Genomic DNA, 25,826 nt, shown 5'->3' with positions numbered 1-25,826 from the left:
CCATCGGAGCCAACACACCACCAGGTGGTGATCAGTTGACAGCTCCGCCCCTCTCTTCACCCGAGTGTCCAAAACATGTGGCCGCAAGTCCGATGACACGATTACGAAGTCGATCATCGAACTGCGGCCTAGGGTGTCCTGGTGCCAATTGCACATATGGACACCCCTATGTTTGAACATGGTGTTCGTTATAGACAAACCGTGACGAGCACAGAAGTCCAATAACAGAACACCACTCGGGTTCTGATCGGGGGGGCTGTTCCTCCCAATCACGCCCCTCCAGGTCTTACTGTCGTTGCCCACGTGAGCGTTGAAGTCCCCCAGGAGAACGAGGGAGTCCCCAGAGGGGGTGCTCTCTAGCACACCCTCCAAGGACTCCAAAAAGGGTGGGTATTCTGGACTGCTGTTCGGTGCATAAGCGCAAACAACAGTTAGAACCCGTCCCCCCACCCGAAGGCGGAGGGAGGCTACCCTCTCGTCTACCGGGGTAAACCCCAACGTGCAGGCACCAAGCCGGGGGGCAATAAGCATGCCCACACCTGCCCGGCGCCTCTCACCATGGGCAACTCCAGAGTGGAAGAGAGTCCAACCCCTCTCGAGAGGATTGGTACCAGAACCCAAGCTGTGTGTGGAGGAGAGTCCGACTATATCTAGTCGGAACTTCTCTGCCTCACACACCAGCTCAGGCTCCTTCCCTGCCAGAGAGGTGACATTCCATGTCCCAAGAGTTAGCTTCTGCAGCTGGGGGTCGGACCGCCAAGGCCCCCGCCTTTGGCTGCCGCCCAACTCCCTACGCACCCGACCCCTTTGGCCCCTCCCACAGGTGGTGAGCCCATGGGAAGGGGAACCCACGTTGCCTTTTCGGGCTGAGCCCGGCCAGACCCCATGGGGACAGGCCCGGCCACCAGACGCTTGCCTTCGAGCCCCACCTCCAGGCCTGGCTCCAGAGGGGGGCCCCGGTAACCCACGTCCGGGCAAGGGAAACTGGGGTTCATTTATGTTGCTCATCATAAGGGGTCTTTTTGAGCCATACTTTGTCTGGCCCCTCACCTAGGATCTGTTTGCCATGGGTGACCCTACCAGGGGCTTAAAGCCCCAGACAACATAGCTCCTAGGATCATTGAGACACGCAAACCCCTCCACCACGATAAGACCGTTTGTGTACCTCCACACACATCATGAACAGAATAAGTGCCTTATTGGCATTTGCACTTGATTTAAAAAAAAAAAAAAAAAAAAAAGTTTTGCACTATTTCAATTTCAACAATAAATATGGTGCTGCATTATAGTTTTTTTTTTTTTATTTTTATATATATATATATATATATAACTAGTTGAACGTGTTCTCTTATTTTTCACAGAATGTTTATTTGGAGAAACCTTAAAGTTGTTACATTTATCATTAGTAAAGCATCAAGTGGGGCATCACAATACAATACAACCGCATATATAAGTATCGGTTTGATACCCGTATGGGATTTTTGGAGTTGGACAATACGGGGATATCGATTATTGGTTAAAAAGTCAAAATCGGACAGCTCTAATTAATACTGGCAGTCTATCCCAATGTTTTCTCTTGTTTTCCCAAGCCTGTCATCATACCTGTTCTGTTGAATGATTTATTTTTGTTTTCTTGAAGTATTGTAAATAATATTTCCTTTTTAACAACTACTACCCTTTTCTTCCTCACAGAGCTACTGGCCAACCACACTTTTGTCTGAATAAAGTTAGGTTGATAATATTGAATATAGTTATAGAATAGAATAATCACTATTGCAGGTGGTGAAACTACAATATTTAAAATTGTTATTCTGCAGTAATGTTTAGTATATTAAAGTTATGCCACATTGGTATAAGATCCTGTAATTTTTCAACTTTGAGGCTGTTATACAATTTTGTGTATTCAGCTTACAGTATATATACTGCAATGCAATGCAAAATATTGTATTGTAATGTCTTTTTTTATTTTTATAACTATATTCAAATAAAAAATTCAATTTGAAATATTCAGGGCCATGTTGGATAAGTACAGTGAATGCAACAATAGTTATTTGTTGCCATTGCTTTTGTCTTCAGTCCTCGCCACAAGTTGTCAACACAAAAACTTCCTTTGGTGATTTCAGGAGATGCCTATGTCTGATTTAAAATAAAAAATCCTAACACAACAAAGTTAGCCAAAATAAAAGTTGATCATTTGCATGTTCTTCTAACTACTGGATACATTCTGCATTTCCATTTTATTGCCTTGAATTTCCCCACCACACTTAATCAATCTGGCCTACCTACAACAAGTATTAATAGATAATGAGACCAGAACACCCCCGATGGCAAGCAAAGCCGATCCTCTTCAATTATCGTCAAAAGCCTTTTCAGAACACACCTCAAATGATAGACTGTAGCCACTAACTGGGGAGCAGGCTGCTGTCTGTCTCGGGTAGATTAGGGGTTTTTACACATATTCATTCATACTCGTCGCAGGAACAGGTGACAGAGAGAAAAAATAGCAGGGGGCTTCAAAAGAAGAGAGGTGATAACTAAACACCGTTAAATTGGCTGCCTCCGGATTGAGAAGAAAAAGAGTCATCAACTGCATTGCTACGTACATTGAAACTGATGTATCACTGAGGATTAAACAGAAAGTGAAGAAGGAGCAGAAATGCAGGATACACAGCACTCACTGCACTCACCAACTTCTATCTAAATTATAGTATTATCTCTATTTTTTTTTAATTGCACTAATTCATTTTATTTTCTATGCTATCATGGTCTAATATCCCTAGGCTCTCCAGAATCAGTAATACTGATCCATGTAGTTTAAATGGTATTAGCAATGGCACTGTTTAATTACCCGATTAAAATCGAAATTTGGCATGCATGTGGCGAGCCCAAGTAATGTGCTCTGATCTCTTCGGTCAGGGCAAAACCTGATTCAGGCGAATCTCGATCTAACCACGTCATTGCATCTAATAATCGGCATCTCTGCTAAGTATGATGTATTTTATTTACCTAACTATCATGTTTTTAGATAACCATTGGTTTTGAACAGCTGTAAAAAAAAAAAAAAAAAGATGTGACTGTCACGGTTGTGTAGTGCTATATTGAATTTTTGTTTAGTATTGATGGTGTCTCTAATTGAAACACGATATCGGTAGTATCAAGAGGTGGGTTACGTCTAGTCAATCTCCAATGAAAGCCCTGATTTAATAGAACAGTGGTCTGCATCCTGCGGCTCCAGAGCCATATGCAACTAATGCAACCCGCTGATGCTGCTTAGCTTTATATTAAATACATGAATATATGATGAAAATTTATTCTGGCAGTTGAGAGATTTAACAAGATTTAACATAGCTTTAGGAGGGAGATCAAGTCAGGCTCACGGTCTTGTCAGACTTATCAGACTTAGTAAAGTAACAGTTGCCACTCGGAAGGTTCGCCCACCAGTCTTTGCGGCATTCACAGGCTCAAAGACTTGTGGGTACACCTTCCAAGTTGGAATCTTGGCTTTACATAGTTCACTCACGCAGGTCATGAATTCACTAACATACAGTGGGGCAAATAAGTATTTAGTCAGCCACCAATTGTGCAAGTTGTCCTATTTGAAAAGATTAGAGAGGCCTGTAATTGTCAACATGGGTAAACCTCAACCATGACAGACAGAATGTGGAAAAAAAAAAAACAGAAAATCACATTGTTTGATTTTTAAAGAATTTATTTCCAAATTAGAGTGAAAAATAAGTATTTGGTCACCTACAAACAAGCAAGATTTCTGGCGGTCAAAGAGGTCTAACTTCTTCTAACGAGGTCTAACGAGGCTCCACTCGTTACCTGTATTAATGGCACCTGTTTTAACTCATTATCGGTATAAAAGACACCTGTCCACAAACTCAGTCAGTCACACTCCAAACTCCACTATGGCCAAGACCAAAGAGCTGTCGAAGGACACCAGAGACAAAATTGTAGCCCTGCACCAGGCTGGGAAGACTGAATCTGCAATAGGTAAAACGCTTGGTGTAAAGAAATCAACTGTGGGAGCAATTATTAGAAAATGGAAGACATACAAGACAACTAATAATCTCCCTCGATCTGGGGCTCCATGCAAGATCACACCCCGTGGCGTCAAAATGATAACAAGAACGGTGAGCAAAAATCCCAGAACCACACGGGAGGACCTAGTGAATGACATTCAGAGAGCTGGGACCACAGTAACAAAGGCCAGTAACACAATGCGCCGCCAGGGACTCAAATCCTTCACTGCCAGACGTGTCCCCCTGGTGAAGAAAGTGCACGTCCAGGCCCGTCTGCGGTTCACTAGAAAGCATTTGGATGATCCAGAAGAGGACTGGGAGAATGTGTTATGGTCAGATGAAACCAAATTAGAACATTTTGGTAGAAACACAGGTTGTCGTGTTTGGAGGAGAAAGAATACTGAATTGCATCCGAAGAACACCATACCCACTGTGAAGCATGGGGGTGGAAGCATCATGCTTTGGGGCTGTTTTTCTGCAAAGGGACCAGGACAACTGATCTGTGTAAAGGAAAGAGTGTATGGGGCAATGTATCGAAAGATTTTGAGTGAAAATCTCCGTCCATCAGCAACAGCATTGAAGATGAGACGTGGCTGGGTCTTTCAGCATGACAATGATCCCAAACACACAGCCAGGGCAACAAAGGAGTGGCTTCGTAAGAAGCATTTCAAGGTCCTGGAGTGGCGTAGCCAGTCTCCAGATCTCAACTCCATTGAAAATCTGTGGAGGGAGTTGAAAGTCTGTGTTGCCCAACGACAGCCCCAAAACATCACTGCTCTAGAGGAGATCTGCATGGAGGAATGGGCCAAAATACCACCAACAGTGTGTGAAAAACTTTTGAAGAGTTACAGAAATCATTTGGCCTCCGTTATTGCCAACAAAGGGTACATAACAAAGTATTGACATGAACTTTTGGTATTGACCAAATACTTATTTTCCACTATGATTTGCAAATAAATTCTTTAAAAATCAAACAATGTGATTTTCTGTTTTTTTTCCCACATTCTGTCTCTAATGGTTGAGGTTTACCCATGTTGACAATTACAGGCCTCTCTATTTTTTTCAAGTGGGAGAACTTGCACAATTAGTGGTTGACTAAATACTTATTTGCCCAACTGTATATCCCGCTAAATTTGTACTGGGAATTACCAGTCGGGACACCTTCAGACTTGTCCTGTGTTGACGACTTGCCACTCTCTGTGCAGAGATGGCAGGGGACGGGATTTTGTGACGCGGACATAACATCTTTTTTGCTCGGCATTGGCAACAAAATAAACATTTCCACAGATGGACATTGGACTGTCTTTTCCTCGGCTCTATGATCCAGTAGCAATTTAATTTTGTTATTTTTCCAGTTTAATTTTGCTGTCTTTCCAGTTTGCCATGTTGATGATTGCGATGTTCGGTTACCGCTTTTCATCTTAAAGAAAGAGCAAATGACGATCGGCTCGCAATGATATTTACGCCATTTGCCTTCGCGCTAAACAGCTGCTTTCACACATGCCCTGTCTCGGGTAAGTCCTAGACATACTACGAAGCGACCTAGTGATTTAATCAGATTTCAGTGTATGTCTGAATGTGGCTTATACAACTATATACTATGTATGCCACTCGGAAGGTGTACCCACAAGCCTTTGTGACACTCACAGGCTGAATTTCTGATTTCCTTTGTTGTTTGTTGTTATTTGTTAGTCAAATAAGGCAGTGGTCCCCAACCTTTTTTTGCACCACGGAAAGGTGTGATGTAGGCCTTTTTTTCATGGACCAGCTGGGCAATGTGTGGCATAAAATTACAGTAAAAGTAAAATAACAGGACTGGGTTAAAAACGAACATTAAGCAGTCAATTAACCTTTTTTAACAGTGGCCTCTCCTAAAATTTGATTGCAAATATCCTTGGTCACAGGCCTAACGAGTTCTTCTACAATCATGAAATGTTTCGCCATGAGGTATGATGCTCTCAGTGCATTCACTTTGTTGATGTGGTGCCCCTCAATCATTGTTTCTGTCCTTCATGCAGGTGTTTTTTTTTTTTTTTCTTTTAAATTCTAACGACATATCTATCATTCCAGGGTTCTTAGTCTCTATGTGCTGAAGCAGCTTTGAAGGCTTAATTGCTTTGTTTGCTAGCTTTTAGCCACATATTATGCAGAATGGAGTTGGTCTTAGGCTCCTGGTTCAGCAGGTGGTGTTTTCTCGATAAAAAAGCTGTGCAAAGACGTCTGTTTTTAGGTCACCTTCACTAACGTGTGGGCTTATTACTTCCCAGAACAAATTTGATGCGCCAAGTGCACATAGATGCAAAAAGTGCACATATATATATAGTATATATATACAGTGCCTTGCAAAAGTATTCGGCCCCCTTGAATCTTGCAACCTTTCGCCACATTTCAGGCTTCAAACATAATAAGATATGAAATTTAATTTTTTTGTCAAGAATCAACAACAAGTGGGACACAATCGTGAAGTGGAACAACATTTATTGGATAATTTAAACTTTTTTAACAAATAAAAAACTGAAAAGTGGGGCGTGCAATATTATTCGGCCCCTTTACTTTCAGTGCAGCAAACTCACTCCAGAAGTTCAGTGAGGATCTCTGAATGATCCAATGTTGTCCTAAATGACCGATGATGATAAATAGAATCCAAATGTGTGTAACCAAGTCTCCGTATAAATGCACCTGCTCTGTGATAGTCTCAGGGTTCTGTTTAAAGTGCAGAGAGCATTATGAAAACCAAGGAACACACCAGGCAGGTCCGAGATACTGTTGTGGAGAAGTTTAAAGCTGGATTTGGATACAAAAAGATTTCCCAAGCTTTAAAGATCTCAAGGAGCACTGTGCAAGCCATCATATTGAAATGGAAGGAGCATCAGACCACTGCAAATCTACCAAGACCCGGCCGTCCTTCCAAACTTTCTTCTCAAACAAGGAGAAAACTGATCAGAGATGCAGCCAAGAGGCCCATGATCACTCTGGATGAACTGCAGAGATCTATAGCTGAAGTGGGAGAGTCTGTCCATAGGACAACAATCAGTCGTACACTGCACAAATCTGGCCTTTATGGAAGAGTGGCAAGAAGAAAGCCATTTCTCAAAGATATCCATAAAAAGTCTCGTTTAAAGTTTGCCACAAGCCACCTGGGAGACACACCAAACATGTGGAAGAAGGTGCTCTGGTCAGATGAAACCAAAATTGAACTTTTTGGCCACAATGCAAAACGATATGTTTGGTGTAAAAGCAACACAGCTCATCACCCCCCCACTGTCAAACATGGTGGTGGTAGCATCATGGTTTGGGCCTGCTTTTCTTCAGCAGGGACAGGGAAGGTGGTTAAAATTGACGGGAAGATGGATGCAGCCAAATACAGGAACATTCTGGAAGAAAACCTGTTGGTATCTGCACAAGACCTGAGACTGGGACAGAGATTTATCTTCCAACAGGACAATGATCCAAAACATAAAGCCAAATCTACAATGGAATGGTTCAAAAATAAACGTATCCAGGTGTTAGAATGGCCAAGTCAAAGTCCAGACCTGAATCCAATCGAGAATCTGTGGAAAGAGCTGAAGACTGCTGTTCACAAACACTCTCCATCCAACCTCACTGAGCTCGAGCTGTTTTGCAAGGAAGAATGGGCAAGAATGTCAGTCTCTCGATGTGCAAAAGTGATAGAAACATACCCCAAGCGACTTGCAGCTGTAATTGGAGCAAAAGGTGGCGCTACAAAGTATTAACGCAAGGGGGCCGAATAATAATGCACGCCCCACTTTTCAGTTTTTTATTTGTTAAAAAAGTTTAAATTATCCAATAAATGTTGTTCCACTTCACGATTGTGTCCCACTTGTTGTTGATTCTTGACAAAAAAATTAAATTTCATATCTTTATGTTTGAAGCCTGAAATGTGGCGAAAGGTTGCAAGATTCAAGGGGGCCGAATACTTTTGCAAGGCACTGTATATACATACATATATATATATACAGGGTGTTCCAAAATGGTTGACCCCATTCTAAATGCCCATATCTCTGAAACTACTTGATGGAGCTTCATGAAACAAAATACTGAAGCGGGATGCGTTCTTAAGAGTCTTTATTGCTCGAATTGCTGCTCTCCGTGAACTCTCGTACACTCTCTCTAATGAGCCGGAACGCGCGCAGCTCTTTATAGTGTCTGTCACGTGACTGTGACGCAGCCGGTAACGCACTCGGCCAAACAGACACACAAGTTCGGTGGGTGAATTATGTCCAACAAAGGGTCACCACAATACACTATATGTTGAAGGTCAAGTTTAATTGGTTAAATTTACGAAGAAAAGAACAAATATTTGTTGGTTCTATGACAGATTTTCATAAATGTTAAATATGAGCGCCGTCTGTGACTAGGCACACGTCGAGTTGGCATTCGAGCTCATGCCCGACTCGAAACTCAGATTTGAAATTTTTGGTGCCAAGTCCTAATTTGTTTTGTAGTTGGTGCCTTCTTTGCAAAATTTGTGAAGAAGGCACGCTGCACTGTCTTCAGTGACTGAGTCCAAGCATACTAACATGCAAAATGCCTTTTCTTTTGAACTGTATGGCATTTCTTAACCTGAAAAGATAGAAATGCTAAACGTTACACATAAAAACTTGAAACGTTTATCCACAAGCTGTGAAAATTTGAGATCATTCCAACAAAAATTGTCAAAATTATTGGCCTACGAAATGGGTTCAGACATTTTGGAACACACTGTATAGATGCTAGATGCTAGAGCCAATGGATTTCAATGACTAATCTGAACAAAATGACCGGAAGTACCTCGTCCGCCATTGCTGATGTGTGCCGCCCGCAGCACACAGTCAACAGAACCTAAAGTTACTGTTCACATTGACTGACGCTGGGCTGCTATAGGTTTGCAAACACCCCAGCAATGGCGGCCAACCACTAGAGAGCGACGTACACAAACCTCTACTCGGATTAGTCAATAGAGTAGACAGGCATATGTATGTGTCAAGAGTCCAGATTGCAGTCATCAACAAATTATGTATTATTTCTCTGCAGACCGGTAGCAAATGCACCATGGAACGGTACCGGTCTCCAGCCCGGTGGTTGGGGATCCCTGAAATAAGGAACTAAAGAAGTTTACGGAAACATTTTGAGTTATATGTGAGGCTATCAGTCTTATTTCTCTGTGGAAACTTGGTCGAAATGAATCTTTGACTATTATTAAAGGTTGCCAACCCCTACATTAAAAGACTAAACAATAAGAACTAATGCAAAAAATTTCTCCTTGTATTCTAAAAGCAGTCCAGACAAACCTCAATTGCCAGATGGACAAACCTCTCAACATTCAGTGAACATCTTGTAGTCGTTTCACCAATCATATCATGTTTCCCCTCCATGACCGCACTCGCCATTAGAAGCAGCCCACATTATGTGCTAGTAAATTCCAGCCCTATACGTCATTAACCCATAATTGTAACTCTCAATGACTGGACTGTATTCCTTAATTGTTTTGTTATCATTGGCTGCGCGTGGAGGGTTGTATCGTATTTCATTCTGAGCAACAAGATTCTGGTTTTCCTATTCATTTCTGGGCTGTTAGCTTTTACAAGGACTCAATTAAAAGCGTATATCCTCAAGAGAGTTTTATCAGCATTACACAATTAACAGATGGCTATAAACAAAAATGCAGTGCCACTGACCTGTAGAACCTATTACAGAAGAAGCGTTTCCCTCTATCGGTCCTTTGATAGCCTGCACTGCAATCAGGTATTCTGTTCCAGGATACAGGCCTGAAAGGGGGTAAAAAAACGGTAAACTCCAGTCAAGCATAGTACCCAAAATCTGGCTTAATATTTGGTGTGGAAGCTTACCTACGATGGTGTGTTTTGTCCTCGCCTCTTGGCTTTTCTGGACATTTAACTCCTCTTCCTGCCCTGATGGGTCAATGTGTGTGAGCCGGAAGTAATCCACCTCCGCTTGTGGGTTGCTCCAGTCTACCTGGATTGAGACGTCGCTCCGGTCAAGAACTCGGATGTCACTAACTGCTGAGACAACTGGAAAGCAAAAAAACTGAATTTCAATCATACACAATAATTAGTTGAAAGGACTGGTCTTGGTTCTTTCTTGAGTCCTAAAGTTCTTGATGTTCTCTTAGTCTCAGTGATTTCTACTTTTGGCCAAGTCTTGTCAGGTCTTGGTAGTGGTCTTAAGCTCAACACTGTTGAAACTCTTCAATTAAATTAAGAAGCATTCTTATGGGATACGAAGAAGAACTTGCATTGGTTATAGCCCAAAACAAAAGGCAAGGCGCGGGTCACTGTATGTTAGTCAACATTAGATCCATGAGACCCCAGAAGTGTAACTGCACTCGCACCACCTACCTTATACATGAACAATCACAGAGCATCTCAGCTTCTGCCTAGGGGATAATCATTTTCACACTGGTTAAAGTGTCACACTTTTCTGTGTATTTCACTGTCAAATAATGTTAAATGTTTCATTTCGGATTTCAATTAATCTGAAACTGAACAGAAAATAAGCAACGATATTTGCCAAGAAGACAAATGAGGTTAAAAATGAAGTAAACTGGTAAATGTTTCATTTCGAATATCAATAAATCTTAAACTGAAGAGAAAATAAGCATGATTAGTTGCCTTTCGCTCCCTTACTGGAACCTACATGATGTTATGCACTGCACCATGACTACCTACATTCATAGGGCTATAAACAGCCCTTCAAGGGCAACAGTAACTATGATTTGAAATGAGTTAGACGCATCGACTAAATGATACCTGACATGGTCTAAAGTTTTCAACCAGCGAAACGCCTTCATCCAGCTGCTTCCTCTTCCTCACACGGTCAGAAGCCACATGAGGTGTTATGGGGAACACTGCTCAGTGTGAGTTTCATTGACAAGAATAACCACACGTGAAAAATACAAAGCCATATTCCCTGGCCCTCTCGTGCTAATCCTGTCAATCCTATCAATCTCCTTCTACACAACATCAGTCTCCTGCCAGGAGAAGAAGTCCGATTCAAATTTAACATATTTGCAGCAATTTCCTAGTAATGCAAAATTCAACGTTTAACAAACTGGATCCTAAACACTTTTTTGTTGTTTATACATTTAGAGTGAGATTAAAACCACTCACACGTAAAGACATTTCAATGAAAACCAGGAGTGAAAGTGGGCCGGAACGGTCCGGAATGCTATTCCGGTAAATGATTCGGGGCTGGAACGATGCTTTGATCCCGAAAATATGACGGCAACCATCAAAACACCTTTGTTTAACAAACCTGCCAGGCTGCCACACATGCATCTCATTTCCAAGAAGAAAACAATCTACCAACGTCTGATTTACATACACAAGCGTTAACAACAAGCCTAATAAAGTGCTTGTGAAGCATAATCTGTTTCAACCGATATTTATTATTTATTCCACTGAGTTCTGCCGAGCAGCTCAAAGTATCTGAGTCTGACGAGCCGCGTCAATGGGTGCATGCGTGCAGCAAACCACTCTAGACTCAGTTGTCCATTCAATTGGCTGACTGTGATCAGCATGGAAAGTTAGCTCTGATTGGTTCAAATGCACGTTTTCTGGAACAAGAACAAAAGTAGAACAAACTACAGAGGTTGTTGTGACAAATAATAAACAACTTGTTGAATTAATGCAATAAAAAAAAAGAATGCAACAAAAATTTATTATATCTCTATGAGGCAGGAGAGAGGAGAAGACACTAATTTTATCTGATTTTATTTGCTCTGATGGGGAAGTTAAGAACATTTTCCATGTTAATGTGCACATTTGGACTTGTTTTCATTAATTTATGTAAGGCTATTTATATATTACCTTATAATTTAAAGATGTTTGCATTATCTTTGAAATATATTCATTTCAATGTGCATAATGTAATAGTCATTTGTACTCATTATTATTTATTATTATCATAATTGTTATATTACTTGTATCTTTATGATTAAAATAATAAGTCAATGTTAATATTATATTTAATTTTAATGTACATTCTATGCTCTTATTTTCTAAAGTAGTTAAAATTGAGGTTTTGCATTTAGATATGAGGAAATGAGGGGAAATAGTTATTTTCTATACCATTATATTGCACATCATTGGAAAAAATACAATTTTGAATGAAAATTAGTTTGTCTTGTATGCTTTGTTACATGCAGTAGCCTAATGCATATGTAAAACCTGCTGTGTTTTATAGGTATAATTCTTCCAAAAGCAGTTTTCTTTGCATTTTGCTGATTTTAGGAGGTTTGACCTAAAAAAAATTGGCGACCTTTATGTCAGGAAATTCCGGCAATAAATTCCAGCCACTATCACCGTAGATGACACCTAACTCTTTTATATTGTAGTAACTCTTCTGGACTGATTTTGTTTGTTTTAGGATAGGTCCTAGTCTCACCTGTTGTAGCTTCAATCTCTTCCGCCCCACTTTGGATTCCTTTGACGACAGCATGAACTTCAACAAAATAAGTAAGCCCAGATGTCAGGCCCGTGATGAGATAGGAGTTATCCATGTTGGGAACCCGAACCTAGGATATATAATAAAAATTGTGTAGAATTCATCTAAATTGTAAGAGCACAATTAAAAGCATTAAAACACCTACAGAGAATCTAACGGACCTATATAATGTATATGTACTGTATACTGTACATTTTTACCTGCTTTAAGGCACTCCCCTGTCCTCGGGGATGATAAGTTAAAACGTAATAGTCAGCACCAGCTACTGGCAACCACTGTACCAGGAGGGAGATATCAGTTGCTTGGACCAACCTAAGACCTTGAGGACTAAGAGCTGGGGGAAAAAAAAAAACACGTTGTTTGAATTTTAATGTTCAAAATTTGAAAATTTCTTGAAATATCTCATTTTGTTGGGTGTTTTACATAATATTAGCATTACCATCAATCCGTAACCTACGTTTTATTTTGTAGCTTTCGACACCTTGTCTATCATATTTATGAGATAGTATGATTAGTAACTCACTTATCTTATTCTTTGTATTTATCTATGTTTTGTTTAGGGGGTAATTTGACTGGACACTTTCGTGGACAGCCAGGGGTCCTCATTGAGTCCATTATGATGGAATAGCCCTGTGCTGTGGTTTATCACCCAATCCAAAGTACTTTCTGATTAATAAACTACTGTTTTTTGTTTTTTTTTAAGCATAGACTTCACCATTAGTTGACAAGACAGCTCCTACAAACACTGCGCCACGCCTTCCCGTTGGGGGCCAACCCAGGCAAAGCTGTGTTGGCATTCACTGTGATAAACTCAAACACACCTTGCGTTCAAATGCCGGATTTAGTTGGCAACAGGACAAATGTTTTACTGCATACAAGCAGGCAGGAGTGTCTCAAGAGTGATTTGGATAGAGGATTCAAGGTAATTTTTATATAAAAGAGCCCCATGCATGCACTTTCAACTTCAAAAGCTCTTCGTTTTGTGACGGCCGCTATGTTGGATTACACAATTGCGTAATTTTAGCGTGAAATATTTACGTAAAATGAATGATAACTGCCCGTTTTTTTGCTTTTAACCAAGAATCTGGACTGTTCTATGTTCATATCTTTAGAAATTCCAGGATGTAAACATTTATTTAGAATAATTTTCAACTTAAAAAGCTTTTTGTTTTGTGATGGCCGCGATGTTGTATCTATACACAGTAGCATAACTTTTTTATGGCAAAAAAAAGTAGTAATTTAGACACTTCTGCGTCCATACAAAAAAATTCAATCTAAAAATGACGCGGGCCAGATAGTCGATGTTCTGGCAAATTTTGTACCCCAACAGAAATTGCAACTTTCTTTTGCAACAGTTCTGCGAATGCTCGTAGTATTAAAAATAGCTGCGAATACAGCAGTTCCAAAGTAAGCACTACAAACTTTCTTTAAATAAAGGAATATTAAATTACCTTTGATCATGGACGAACATGTAGAAAAGTTCTCCTCAGACACATCCCGCCATGTTAGCTGCATGAAACAACTACATGCCACTCTCTCACTGACTCCCTGATGTCTTCGCTGTCTCGTTAAGCATTAATTTACGCAATTTTCGTGTTGCACATGTATATTTACGTATCTGTGTACTTGTTTATTTAACACCTTTGGATAACATTCAGAGTCCAACGTAACATCCAATGTAAGACGGCTTATTTACCGCCACAAAAGCTTTGGGAGCAAAATATTATAAGGGTGAAAAATTTGACAGAACACCGGCAAGACGTGCTGAGGCAATAGTAACATCGGAATTCAACCTAAATATGTTGTGATTGTATATGGAAAAATGCAAATTTTGCTCTTGTTGCGTAAAATTAAGATGATTCTGCATGCTTTCCTCAAGTAATAAGTTTCTGATGTGAAAATTGAGTGATTTATTAGCTTTTGAAAACTTACTTAGCAAACTTACTTTGCAAAATACAAAAAAAATAGGTTGCCATTTTAGGGAAAAACTCATATGATATGTTAAATATTGCTATTGATTTTGAAAACATAGGTGATTACCTCTGCATTTGGAGATTTTGTGCATCTAGCGTAAAATTTGAGAATTTCATGGCCATTTTAAGTTTATCTATACTTGTATTAAAAATAATCATTGGGATTTTATTAGGGAACAACTTTGAATTTTTTTTTTTTATGTCGCTGCTAATTGAGACTCATATATGCGGGAGGAGCCTGTTTTGGTTTTAGGTCTTGGTTTTAGGTGGCTTTGTTTTGAAAGTATTATAAATATTATAAATAAGTTTTTGAAAATAGGCACCCTACGGATCGGACCTGAGCCCCGTGTGCCGTCAAGTGATAGTGAAGTTTATGTTTAAGGGGATGGATATTTAATTAGCTTTCTTTTCCATTGTTCGGCGTAACTTAATAGTTGCTATAGCTGGATTGCTGACAGAACATAGTGTGATTGGCACAGTAGTTAAAGTTATATATAGTAGTATATCTGACATTACTCTTTAATTACACTGAATTTTTGCGTAAATGCTGAAATACATTACCACACATAGTTATTTATATGCTTTGATAGATTTAAGTGTTACGTGTTCAAATGTGACATACTGGTAGTTTGTATGCGGATAAGGCTGCAATGTAAACTTAAGGTTAGCATGCTAACTAGAAGTTATGAGGTTCAATGTTTGAATTGCTTTGCCTTACATATGTCCTAAAATTATCCTAGATGTGACTTTTAACCAGTGTTGTTAATCTTACTTTGAAAAAGTAATTAATTACAGTTACTATTAATTACTCCCAAAAAGTAATTGTGTTAGTAACTCAGTTACCTGAATGTAAGAGTAATTAGTTACTTGGCATAGTAACTAGTGATAATTTTCATGTTTTTTTTTCTTTTTTTTTTCCTCAAAAAAAAAAAAAAAAAAAACCATAGGTCACACTATGTGAAGTTTAAAAGGTTTTTGGGACAGTTGGCCCTAGCCCAATTCTTTACCCTAATTTACCCTTTACCCTCAATCAATCTTTAAAAGTTGTTAAAATTGCTCCCATTATTGCATTAGCTCCCTTCTGTCTACTTTTGACATGTGTAAGTTTTAAAACTGTTTCATCCTTTAAAGATAGATTCAAGTCAAGATTTTGCTGATTTTAGATAAAAAGTTACTTAGGTTCGCTAGGAAGGTTCTCTACAACAGAGCTTTCCTAAGAAGTGTACTGCTTTAAGATGAAGGCTTTTTACTAACGCATCTAGTTCCTTACTGTAAATGTTGCTAACGCCGCCATGTCTGTCATTTCACATCTAGTTTTATATATATGTGATATCTACCATGTCTACCATATCTACAATATAATGTGGGTGTAGTTTGTAGGCTATCGGCTACAGTCAGGTATTATCGGAGCCACTTAGCATCGCGTTTGCTCGGTGTCACAACTTTTTTGCCTCCTCCCCACTCCTGCTCTGCTCTGTCGTCTTGGTGAGTCCGTCTCCCTCAGACTTTTCTCGCCTCATTCAACCAATGTAGCAACGCATAGTACCACACGCCTTTCCATCCTCAGTAACGGTAACGGCGTTGCCAAGATGAGAAAAGTAATTAATTAGACTACTCACTACTGAAAAAAATAACGCCGTCAGTAACGCTGTTATTATTGTATTGCCGTTATTAACAACACTGCTTTTAACATACTTTTCATCCCTTCTCCTCTTATTTGGAGATCGTGAGGACACTCTGCGGTTGTCAGGCGACCCGAAAGCAAAGCTCTTCATCGGAGGTGATGGAATAACTGATGTCAAGAGGGTGAATAAGAAGGTATGTAACAACGGCGGTGTACCATAACAACACAGCAGCTGCCAAGACACGGCAGTCGGCCAGTCGGCTGTGCAGTTGCATGCTACGCTTTCCACCAATTAGGCAACCTCTGTGGTGGATTAATAGTTGATGAATATTTAGATTTAAATATAAAGGGCTTTGCACGCTGAAACCTGAGATTTTTTTTTTTCTCAGTAAAAAGGAAAATATCTGCGCTGTATAGTTGACATAAGACAGGAGCAGTACCACACTGTATTCATCAGCTTTACTCTTTTAGCAGCTAATAGTTGCTTGTGGTATTTGAGACACTTAAAGCAATCTTTGACCTGAAATAACATGCAAAAAAAAAAATACTTTAAAATGGAAAGACTTCCCTCTAGAATTACATGAACCTAATGAAAAGATCAGGGTACTTCTGCTGTCTAAGTCCACATAGGGTGAAAAACGTTTTTTCAGAGTATGAATCTTAGGTGTTTATTATGCAATCTCTTTTGAAGAACTATATCCATTCAAGTGTTTTTTTCATCAGCATCAGTGTGTATATGTGTGCAAAATGGGGTCTCTCAAAGGTTGTCATTCAAGCTAGAATTGCCAATGACTGCAGGATCCAAAAGGTGCATCTTCAAATATCCTTTAACTAGCTGTATACAACGTATGTGTACAATGGATGTAGCTTATTCTACTGTTAAGGGGCAAGTAGCCATGCTCTGCAGGCAAGAATCCATTTGGGGATAAAGATAGGGCATGAATGTATAGCAAGAGTAATACAGAATTCATACACAGTTGGTATTTTCTAGAATATTACTAAAAATCATGTTTTTCCACCTAGCAGGCAAGAGCATTTTTGACTTTGAAGGGAAATTACCTGCCAACAATCATCATCCTTGTCTCGGAGGTCTTTTTAGAAACTGTCACAAGCTCAAAGTGCGGATAAAATTTTGTGTATCAGCTAGCAGCTGGTTCCCTTTCTGTTCATGTCAACTTAAATTGCAACAGTATGCAATTTCCATTCTATGGCAATAGCAATTTTGTGAACCATACATTTAAGCAGCGAAGGTGCAGCTCTATTGAGGTTCTTTTTTTTTCTTCCTTCCTGTGGTGCTATGTGACCTAATATCTTGAGATATTTGAAGGCCAAAACCACTAAAGCTGATGTTCAGGGGTCAAACCACTGAAAGGAACCCCCACCCATTAGCTGCTATCCTAAAATAACTGCAGGGCAGATTCTTTGAACACGAGAAAAGCAGGTATAACTGTCCAACAGATCACAGATGACATTTTGATGATTTAGCTATAATACAAAGTGAATAAATGTCTACAAACATTTCAGTGTGTGGCCAGTTTTAGCAGGTGGGATGATATTTTGAGTGAACCATGACTGTATAGGCCACTCTGGTCCACAGTGGGTGGTAAAACTGCAGAGACATTTACCTCAAACGTCATGACACCTAAACAATTTAAAGATGTGATTGTCCCTCAACATACAGAAGAAGACTATTTAAGTTACACCCACAGCAACATTTCCAGCAAAAATCTCTCCCACTTGGTAAGGTTCCGGACATGGCACTCCTGGTTATGCTGTCAACACAAGGTGAAAATATAGGAGGTGGTCTCTTTTTTGGTAAGGTAAGCACAAAAACGTCCGGAAGCAAATTGAACATATGATCGTTCTAAGCATACCTTAAAATGATTTTTTTCTGTGTATAAATCACAATATTATGATTAGGAGAATTGGGACGGAAATGTATAAATAGCAATTGCCATTCAACTGCTCTATGATTACTGCAGTATATATGAACGTACAACCCGACAAACAACTTACCTAATGAGCAGTCCTCCCCATAAAAGCCCTGGTCACAGACACACTGGCCATTCACACAAAGGCCATTCCGACTGCAGTCATTGGGACACTTCTGGACACTGCAGTCGTCGCCAGTGAAGTGCGGGAAGCAAACACATTTTCCATCCACACAGCGCCCCTTGTCGTTACAGTTGTCAGGGCACATCTCCTCACTGCAGTCTTCTCCCGTATATCCCTGGTAGCAGACACACTTGCGATCTACGCAGCGGCCATTGTCGTTGCACTCATCTGGGCAGGAAGATATTGAGCAGTCTGGGCCTTCCCATCCTGGGTAACATTGGCAGCTGCAAGTCTCCTCTTGGTAGGTGCCATGGCCACTGCAGCTTGTGTCTAAACCTACGCAACCAAATAAGACAGAGAATCTGTTAGTGGTTTGTTATTCACTTGTTCTTTAACGCAGAATGCATAGAATTTATTTTAGTGCTTCTCAGGACACCTCAAGACACTTTACATTGTATTATTTATTCACCCCAAATTAGCCGCTAAAAAGCTAATACGGCCACTATTGCCCTGGGGCAGACTGACAGAAGCGAGGCAACCAATTTCTGATTACCACTCTATGACAGTAATCTCAGTTCTTGTGAGACCTTGTTCTTATAACACCAACAACGACAGCAGATGTAGCTCAAGGAGTCGGCGTGTTTCCTGTTTTAGGCCTTTTCCCCAATAATAGGTGACTCCGTGCCGGGTCCAGCCTCAGCTCGCCAGATCCGCATAGCAATCACACCCGCTGAACGCCAGATGCGGCCCGTATCATCAATCTGACAGTCCAAATGATAGGTTCACACCGTTCCAGGGCGGACTGCTCGAAATTTAATGTTCGACGTCACAGCAGAGCGCACCCTGAAGACGGCCATCCGCTCTACGACACTAAACAGGAGAACACGCAAGGAGGAGGAGAAACCACAGTAACGTATAGCCCAGATATGGCAAACATGTTACCCAATCTGGGACAGCACTGTGCCAGATTTGTATCAAAACAAATTTCAGTATTACATTTGGGGTCCATTTTGTTCAAAATGTCATACTGTAATGTGCTTATACGGTCCACAACTCAGTAATGTATTTTATATGCCAGTCCTTGTAAGAGCCATATTTATTTTGTTGGAAAAAGGCCAGCAGGGGGCTCTATTGCGTCAACCTGGCAGTCAATTTAACACAACTGAATCGGACAGCAAGTGCGTCTGATTAGGAGCAAATTTTTTTACTATGCCGGGTGTGCCATTTAAACTGTGTGTATTGTGAACACCATCTTTCGGTGTGTTTTTCTTACAAGATTCTGAGTTATTGTCTGTATTTCTGTTAAGGAAGTCATTTTTTCCATCAATAGTAATTTTATGATATATTTTCTCTAACGCATTCGGACAAACAAGAGTGAGTATCAAAAACGACTTCCTAAGGACCATGTACGAGGTTTGAACAGGGTCCCATTCGGAGTTTAAATCCACTGACATAAGGTAACGAGACGATGAAGAACAGGTGGAAGAAGAACACGAGAGGAAGCCGATTAGTAGACACAAGACACACTCAAGGCATAAATGTGAATCAACTAAACTCCAACTATGACACCTTTATTATCTATGAAATCTGTTCATTTGGGTCTTACCTACTGCACCTCCACTGCCACAACATCCCTGAGCACACTGGCTTTTCAGGTAGTTGACTTCCTCTTCTAAGCCATTCACTCTGTAGAGGAGAGACTTGAAGCTCTCAGATTCCGCACAGTCACATGTGGGAGACTGCAGCCTGATCTTGTGCCTGAAAATGACGTTGTTCTCTCCAGTCGGTGTGGTCTCCATCTGCAGACCTACAGCATATGGCCAAATACCACTCATAATGGTGTGCTTTTGTCATTTCTTTTAATGTTTCGTCTAACCTTTTTCATCCTGACTTTGCGGATGCTCCAGTTTGCAATCGGACCCCCCAGGAACGTCAGTATTATAGACATGGATGAAGGTAACTGCTTGCTCATGGGTGGAGGAGTCCACTTTGGTAGCAAAGCTGCATTGCGACACGATGCAGAGTAGGACCAGCAGGCCCCTCCATTGGTGTTTAGCTGTCATGGCTGAAAGAGAAGATGAGAGCAAATTAGAAACAAATCCAGTTTCCTCGAGGATCAAAAAGTTATCCTCTGAACCGGAACCACATAAGTTTATTTCAAGAGCGAAAAGGATTGCTTCATTTAAAATCGGTCACCATTAATGAACCGTCGCAGTGTTAGTTAGCTGTATAATCAAAAGACTAATTTAGCATCAAGTATGATAAAATCCTAATTATTCACCATTCCTTGTGGCTGTGTTAATTTAAAAGCAAAAACAAGAATGAATTTGGATGATACTACATCTGTTTGTTTCTGTGATTATCCATTTACATCACTGGCATGAATTATGCATAATACGATAGGGGAGCTGCAGATGTTTGGCATCACAACGGACCGACTGCATAGTTGCCAGGTTGAAAGGGGGTCAAATTTAAACTTCCCTGGCAACCGTTGACAAAGAACTGAAAACACAAATGCTGTTGACAATTAGTCGTCCTGTATTTAGCAGCAATGCTGTTTATTTATCTGAATGAAAGTAAACCCTTGGATCACACACAGTGGTTCTGTGTTTTGTGATGTTGTCTTTCTGGAAGGAGAAGGATGCCTCGTAACCAAGCCAGCAGCACTATTAATTTTGCCCAGTCAAACATTTGAGACCTCCGCTTGCTGCTGTACAAAACCTTGTCCTCCAACATGATGTCATTGCGTTTAGCCAAACTGATGTCATGTGAACCTAAATCCATTCTGTGGCTTTCCCCGAGAGGGCAAATTACAAACTCTTGAAAAAGCAGAGTCATTTCATCTTTCACAAGGTTTTTTTCACCCCTGAGGTCTGGATATAACTTGTGTCGCACAGACGTGAGGGAATGTGGGAAGTTTGTATGGCCTACTGATAGATATACATAGTAGCAGTGTGCCAATACATTACATCGATTATTAGATTCATCGAGATTCGACACATCCGATTCGATTACGATTCATAAATATTCAAAAACGATGATTTTCACAAATAACTTAATCACAGCCGCTGCTAGCGAAACACAATTCAAGACACGTCTGACACCTTAAGGGGCACACAAGGTGAGGATGGCGGCAGCGGAAATTACTGAGTGAGAGATTTACTCCTGTACAAAAGACTCGAAAAAAATTGTGTATGAGACAGGCAAGCTCCGGGTGGTCGCGCTTTGGGTTGTTTTCTATGCGCAAGTTAGTTAGTTTTTTGAGTGAGAGGGGAACAGAGATAGTTCACTGCTCTTTGCCTTTAAGTTGTCCAGCAGTAGTTTAAAGTCATGTTAATTGAAAAATGTCCTGAGTTTGTTGCTAAGTCCCGCGTGCATCTATAAGAGGTGATTACGCGAACCCTCCTGTACTCTTTAGCCTTTGTTGTTGTTGTTTTTGAGATGTTAACAGTTAGCGCCGAGCACCAAGCTAATTAGCGAATTCGCTATCTTGTATTTTCATGTCCATTTGTGTGTTGCAGAACGTGTAAAACCAGGACTTAGTAAAGCAGTAACACTACAAACATGCAAAATAGTGCAGAAATCTTTGAAAACAAACTATATTCGTTAAAATAAGTCTTATTTCTAAAGGTACTTTATGTTTGTTTCCACAAAATGCGGAATTCATTTCACCAGTGTAAATTTTATTGTATTGTTGAGAGATATTAGTACCGTCTTTGAAACAGCTAATGTTTTTGCACCTTCTTGTGAAAAAAAGCAGCTTAAGGTCAGCTTTGTGCTGCGTTGTTGTGTTTTTATTGTTCCTGCTGGATCCTTAGGTGATTGGAAATAAGAACGTAACGGACATAATTTTGTTTGGCTGCTTTAATTAATGAATACTGTCATATATACCTTGCTTAAAAGTATAACGTAGCCACAAAGTAAGAAAAAAGAAATCCTGAAAGATAGGGGGGAAAAATGCATCGAAAATCTTGATCATCGTAATACCGTAAAGATAATATTCAAATTGTAGCGCCCTGAATCGTAATCGAATCGAATCGTGGGGTGCTTTAGATGGCACACCCCTAATAAGTACAGTAAGTTTAGTTACAGTATATGAAGCCAAGTTGTGTTGCTTTCACTGGTGCCTGGTTATGTACGCTTACAGATTTCATAAGGCAAACCGTCAACATCTTATATAAAAAATAAAGGTAATTTAACCGTAATTTCTATTGCGCTTTCAGTAGGGATGTCCATGGCCGATCATGCCATTTTTCAGAGGATCGGAGTCAGGTGAAAAGGATCGTTTTTTTTATTTATTTAATAAATATATGTATTATATATATTATATTATATTATATTGCTTCATGCTCGTACAGCCTCTCACTCTCCCTCCTGCTGCTTTTCTTGGTCATCAGTGCAGCTGGCGTTTGGTACTTAAAGTTAACGATGTTTGACAGGTTTGTAGCTTTGATCTGGCAAACGAAGTCTCATTAGCTCTATGATCAAAGGCACAAATGTGTTTATCATGGTTTAATCAATCGTCGATGTCGAGAGGCTGTTCTCGGCAGTGTGAGCGTCAAAGCATGAATGAATTTGAGTGGACTCACTCATATGTATTATATCAATGAGAGTGATTAAAATATGGCATTGAAGGTGATGCAATGAAAAATGTCGGTGCGTATACAGTTTGTGCTGGTGCACTTTAAGAAAGAAGTGCAATGCAAAATGTAAGTGTGGAACCTTGGCAATATATGTCGCAAAAATTATTATTATTTCCTATATCGTTCAGGCCTAATTTATATACTGTATATATTTTTTACTTTTTAAGGGATTAAAAAGTATTGTTAAAAAATCCAGAAATACAATGGCATTGCCAAAAGATACATAAATATATACGTTTTATACTCTACAACACTCCCGGGAAAAGCTTTTTTTTTTTTTTTTTTTCAGTATCGGATCGGGACTCTGTATCGGCAGATTCTCAAAATCAGGTTACTCAGACTCGGGTGCAAAAATATGCAATTGGGACATCCCTAGTTTTTAGTTTGTAATGCTGGAACCTTTTTGGTCAAATTGTTGGCTCCTTTAAATCAGGGCTAAAAACGCGATTGTTTACCACAGCATATTGCACACAGCATACTGTCTATATGTTTCAAATGTCAAGTTATTTGCATTTTATTCGTATTTTTTGTTCGTTTTATTTCCATTTCCGATTTCAATTATCTTTTAAGTCTCTTGATAAGTTAATGTGATTTTTATGTAAAATTTTATTTCCTGATTCATTTGTCTTTGCTTTTAATTTTCTTTTTAATTCAATGTGTTTTATACAAATCATTTTATCTCTGTTTGTGGATCTTCATGTGATGTAAAGCATTTTGAACTGCCTTGTGTTGAATTGTACAAACACATTTACAAATAAATTTGCCTTTGCCTTTCCGTCAATGGAGTTCATTTTTTGTGAAACTGCATATAAGTAAGCATGTCAACTACTCTGATGATCATCCTAAATTGTACTCTAAATCAAATTTTAGTTCACTTACCTCGTGAGGATAGGCGGCATGGAAAAAGAATGAATTATTTTTAGTCTACTCTGCTAAAATGTCACTGTTGCTTTTTTTCTATGAACAATCACTTTGATGGCAAACGTCGGGTTTTTAAATTTTTTTTTTTTTATGTTTTTGTTCCCACGTGTGTCTTATTTACAGCATTTTCTATGTTTATTTTAACTCTTTAAAGCCACATGTATCACATTTGATACTTAGAATTTCATGATTTTAATACTCTAATTCTATTTTTATTTATTTTTTTAATTTTTTTTTTCACAAATTTGGAAAAAAAAGGTTCCATTAAGACCTTATTTTTCAAATTTTGGATTCTCAGACAATTGTGTCATGTTGCAGGTCTTTAAGGTTAAGTCCAGTGTGGTTTAAAAATAAATACTGTAGATGAATTAAAAGAATTTGTCCACAAAAATATTAAATACTGTATAATATAAAATGGCAAATTGTCCATATACGTTTAATACACCGAATATGAATTGAATGGATGAAGTAATAATTACCGAAATAAATGCACTGGGTGTGAAACTAATGACATTGTATTAATATATGCATCATGATTTTCAGCAGTTATACTTACTAAATGCATTTGTTTTTCAATATCTGTTTTTAGAGGTTATTATACTTTCTACTAACAGTAAAAATAAAATGAATGTATTTATTCATCATAGCTCTTAAATTGACCTTCATATCAAGTATTAAATCTCGAGAGAAAAAAAAAAAGGAAAATAATATTTTCAGATGTTTCTTTGACTGTTGAGTAGAAAGCTCAAAAACAGATGTGGACGAAAAAGTTCCTAGAAAGTCAATCCCTCAAAATAATCCCACTGGGCCGATTGTGAGCTTGACTATTTGCACTGAAATGTCATCAAGTGGTCTGTAAACGTGCTGAGTTGCCCCTGAAACTATAATATGACCATTATCAGATTAACAAAGATTCTCAGCAGCAGTTACCATGAGAATACCTTACCCTTAAGTGCTATGGAAGAATCTCATAAATAGCCACGGTGCAAAATGTAGGTCTCATTAGAAAATCAAGGTCGATTTGGTTGAACGATTTAAAAACCGAACACAATTCCATGTTAGCTATCGTGCAACACTGGTCAGTGCCAATCCCAAATCGCCTTTTTTTTTGCCATGCTGTGTATTCTTGGAGGTAAAAAATGAATGCAATAAATTTTGCAAATGTAATATGAAACAAATGTGGAAAAAGTGAAATGGTGTGAAAACCTTCCATACGGACTGTACATCCTCCATTGTGTCATTAATGTATAGTGTCACACTACTATTTATGTAGCTGGTAAACCGATTGCCATCTGCACCTCACACCCCACAGTGGAAACACCAGCATGATCACAGTTGACTGTTCCAACTGTTACTGTATTGAACTACCACTTGGTGGAAACATGGCAAAAGTAGTTCAAATTCGCATAGTCAAGTTCAAGACACCGGTTTAATTGCTATTGGTCAAGGGTTTGAGGTTGGTGATTGGCGTCTGTGTGAGAAATCCAAGCCATGACATCACTGTTTAGGGAACACGTGTGGCGGTAGGCGCATCGACTTAAGTGGGTGTTTTATGAGAACGTGCAAATCGACAGAAACAGCGAAGAGGCCTTTCATGTAAAGTGGGTCGCTTCTGTTATCTGAAATGCTTGATGGACAATTGGAATTGAATTGTCTATTGCAGGGGTTGGCAACCAGCGGCTCTTTGAACCCTTTGCTGTGGCCAGTGGCAGACTTGGCAATTTTTGGGGCCTAAGGCGAACATATCCAGGGGCCCTCTTCATGGGTCAGGGGTAAAAAAGGTGAGAAGGGTGTGGAGGAAATATGTTCTGGTACACTAGGGCTGTCCTAAACGACAAATTTTCTCCTGATTGGTCAGCCGACTAGTTTTATAATTAGTCGACTAATCTAATAATTTTCTTTTTTTTTACTAATTTAGCAATGAAATTTTTGTTAACGCTTATTTATTTACAAAACCATTTTGGAACACTTAAATTCTTTATAAAAGTACAAATAATCATGTAATTAACAATAATTAATCACAAATAAACAATAATAAATTCTTTATAAAAGTACAAATAATCATGTAATTAACAATAATTAATCACAAATAAACAACAAGGTTAAATGCTGATAGCAT

The 25,826-nt window shown here is 39.4% G+C and overlaps 1 protein-coding gene across 1 annotated transcript in view; it reads right to left on the bottom strand.

The window, feature by feature from the left end:
* Nucleotides 1-25,826, bottom strand: part of tnn (tenascin N) — a 68,389-nt gene that overhangs the window by 28,772 nt on the left and 13,791 nt on the right. Inside the window, exons 2-8 of the mRNA XM_057856453.1 lie at nt 20,020-20,208; nt 19,750-19,950; nt 18,105-18,473; nt 12,692-12,825; nt 12,432-12,561; nt 9,875-10,057; nt 9,704-9,793 (exon numbers count right to left, since the gene is read on the bottom strand). Coding sequence (XP_057712436.1) covers nt 9,704-9,793; nt 9,875-10,057; nt 12,432-12,561; nt 12,692-12,825; nt 18,105-18,473; nt 19,750-19,950; nt 20,020-20,206 — 1,294 coding nt within the window. The 5' untranslated portion in view covers nt 20,207-20,208. The remainder of the gene's footprint in view (nt 1-9,703; nt 9,794-9,874; nt 10,058-12,431; nt 12,562-12,691; nt 12,826-18,104; nt 18,474-19,749; nt 19,951-20,019; nt 20,209-25,826) is intronic.

This window comes from Corythoichthys intestinalis, chromosome 14 (genome assembly GCF_030265065.1).
Source record: "Corythoichthys intestinalis isolate RoL2023-P3 chromosome 14, ASM3026506v1, whole genome shotgun sequence".
NCBI lineage: Eukaryota > Metazoa > Chordata > Actinopteri > Syngnathiformes > Syngnathidae > Corythoichthys > Corythoichthys intestinalis.
This window is presented reverse-complemented; position numbering and strand designations above follow the sequence as displayed.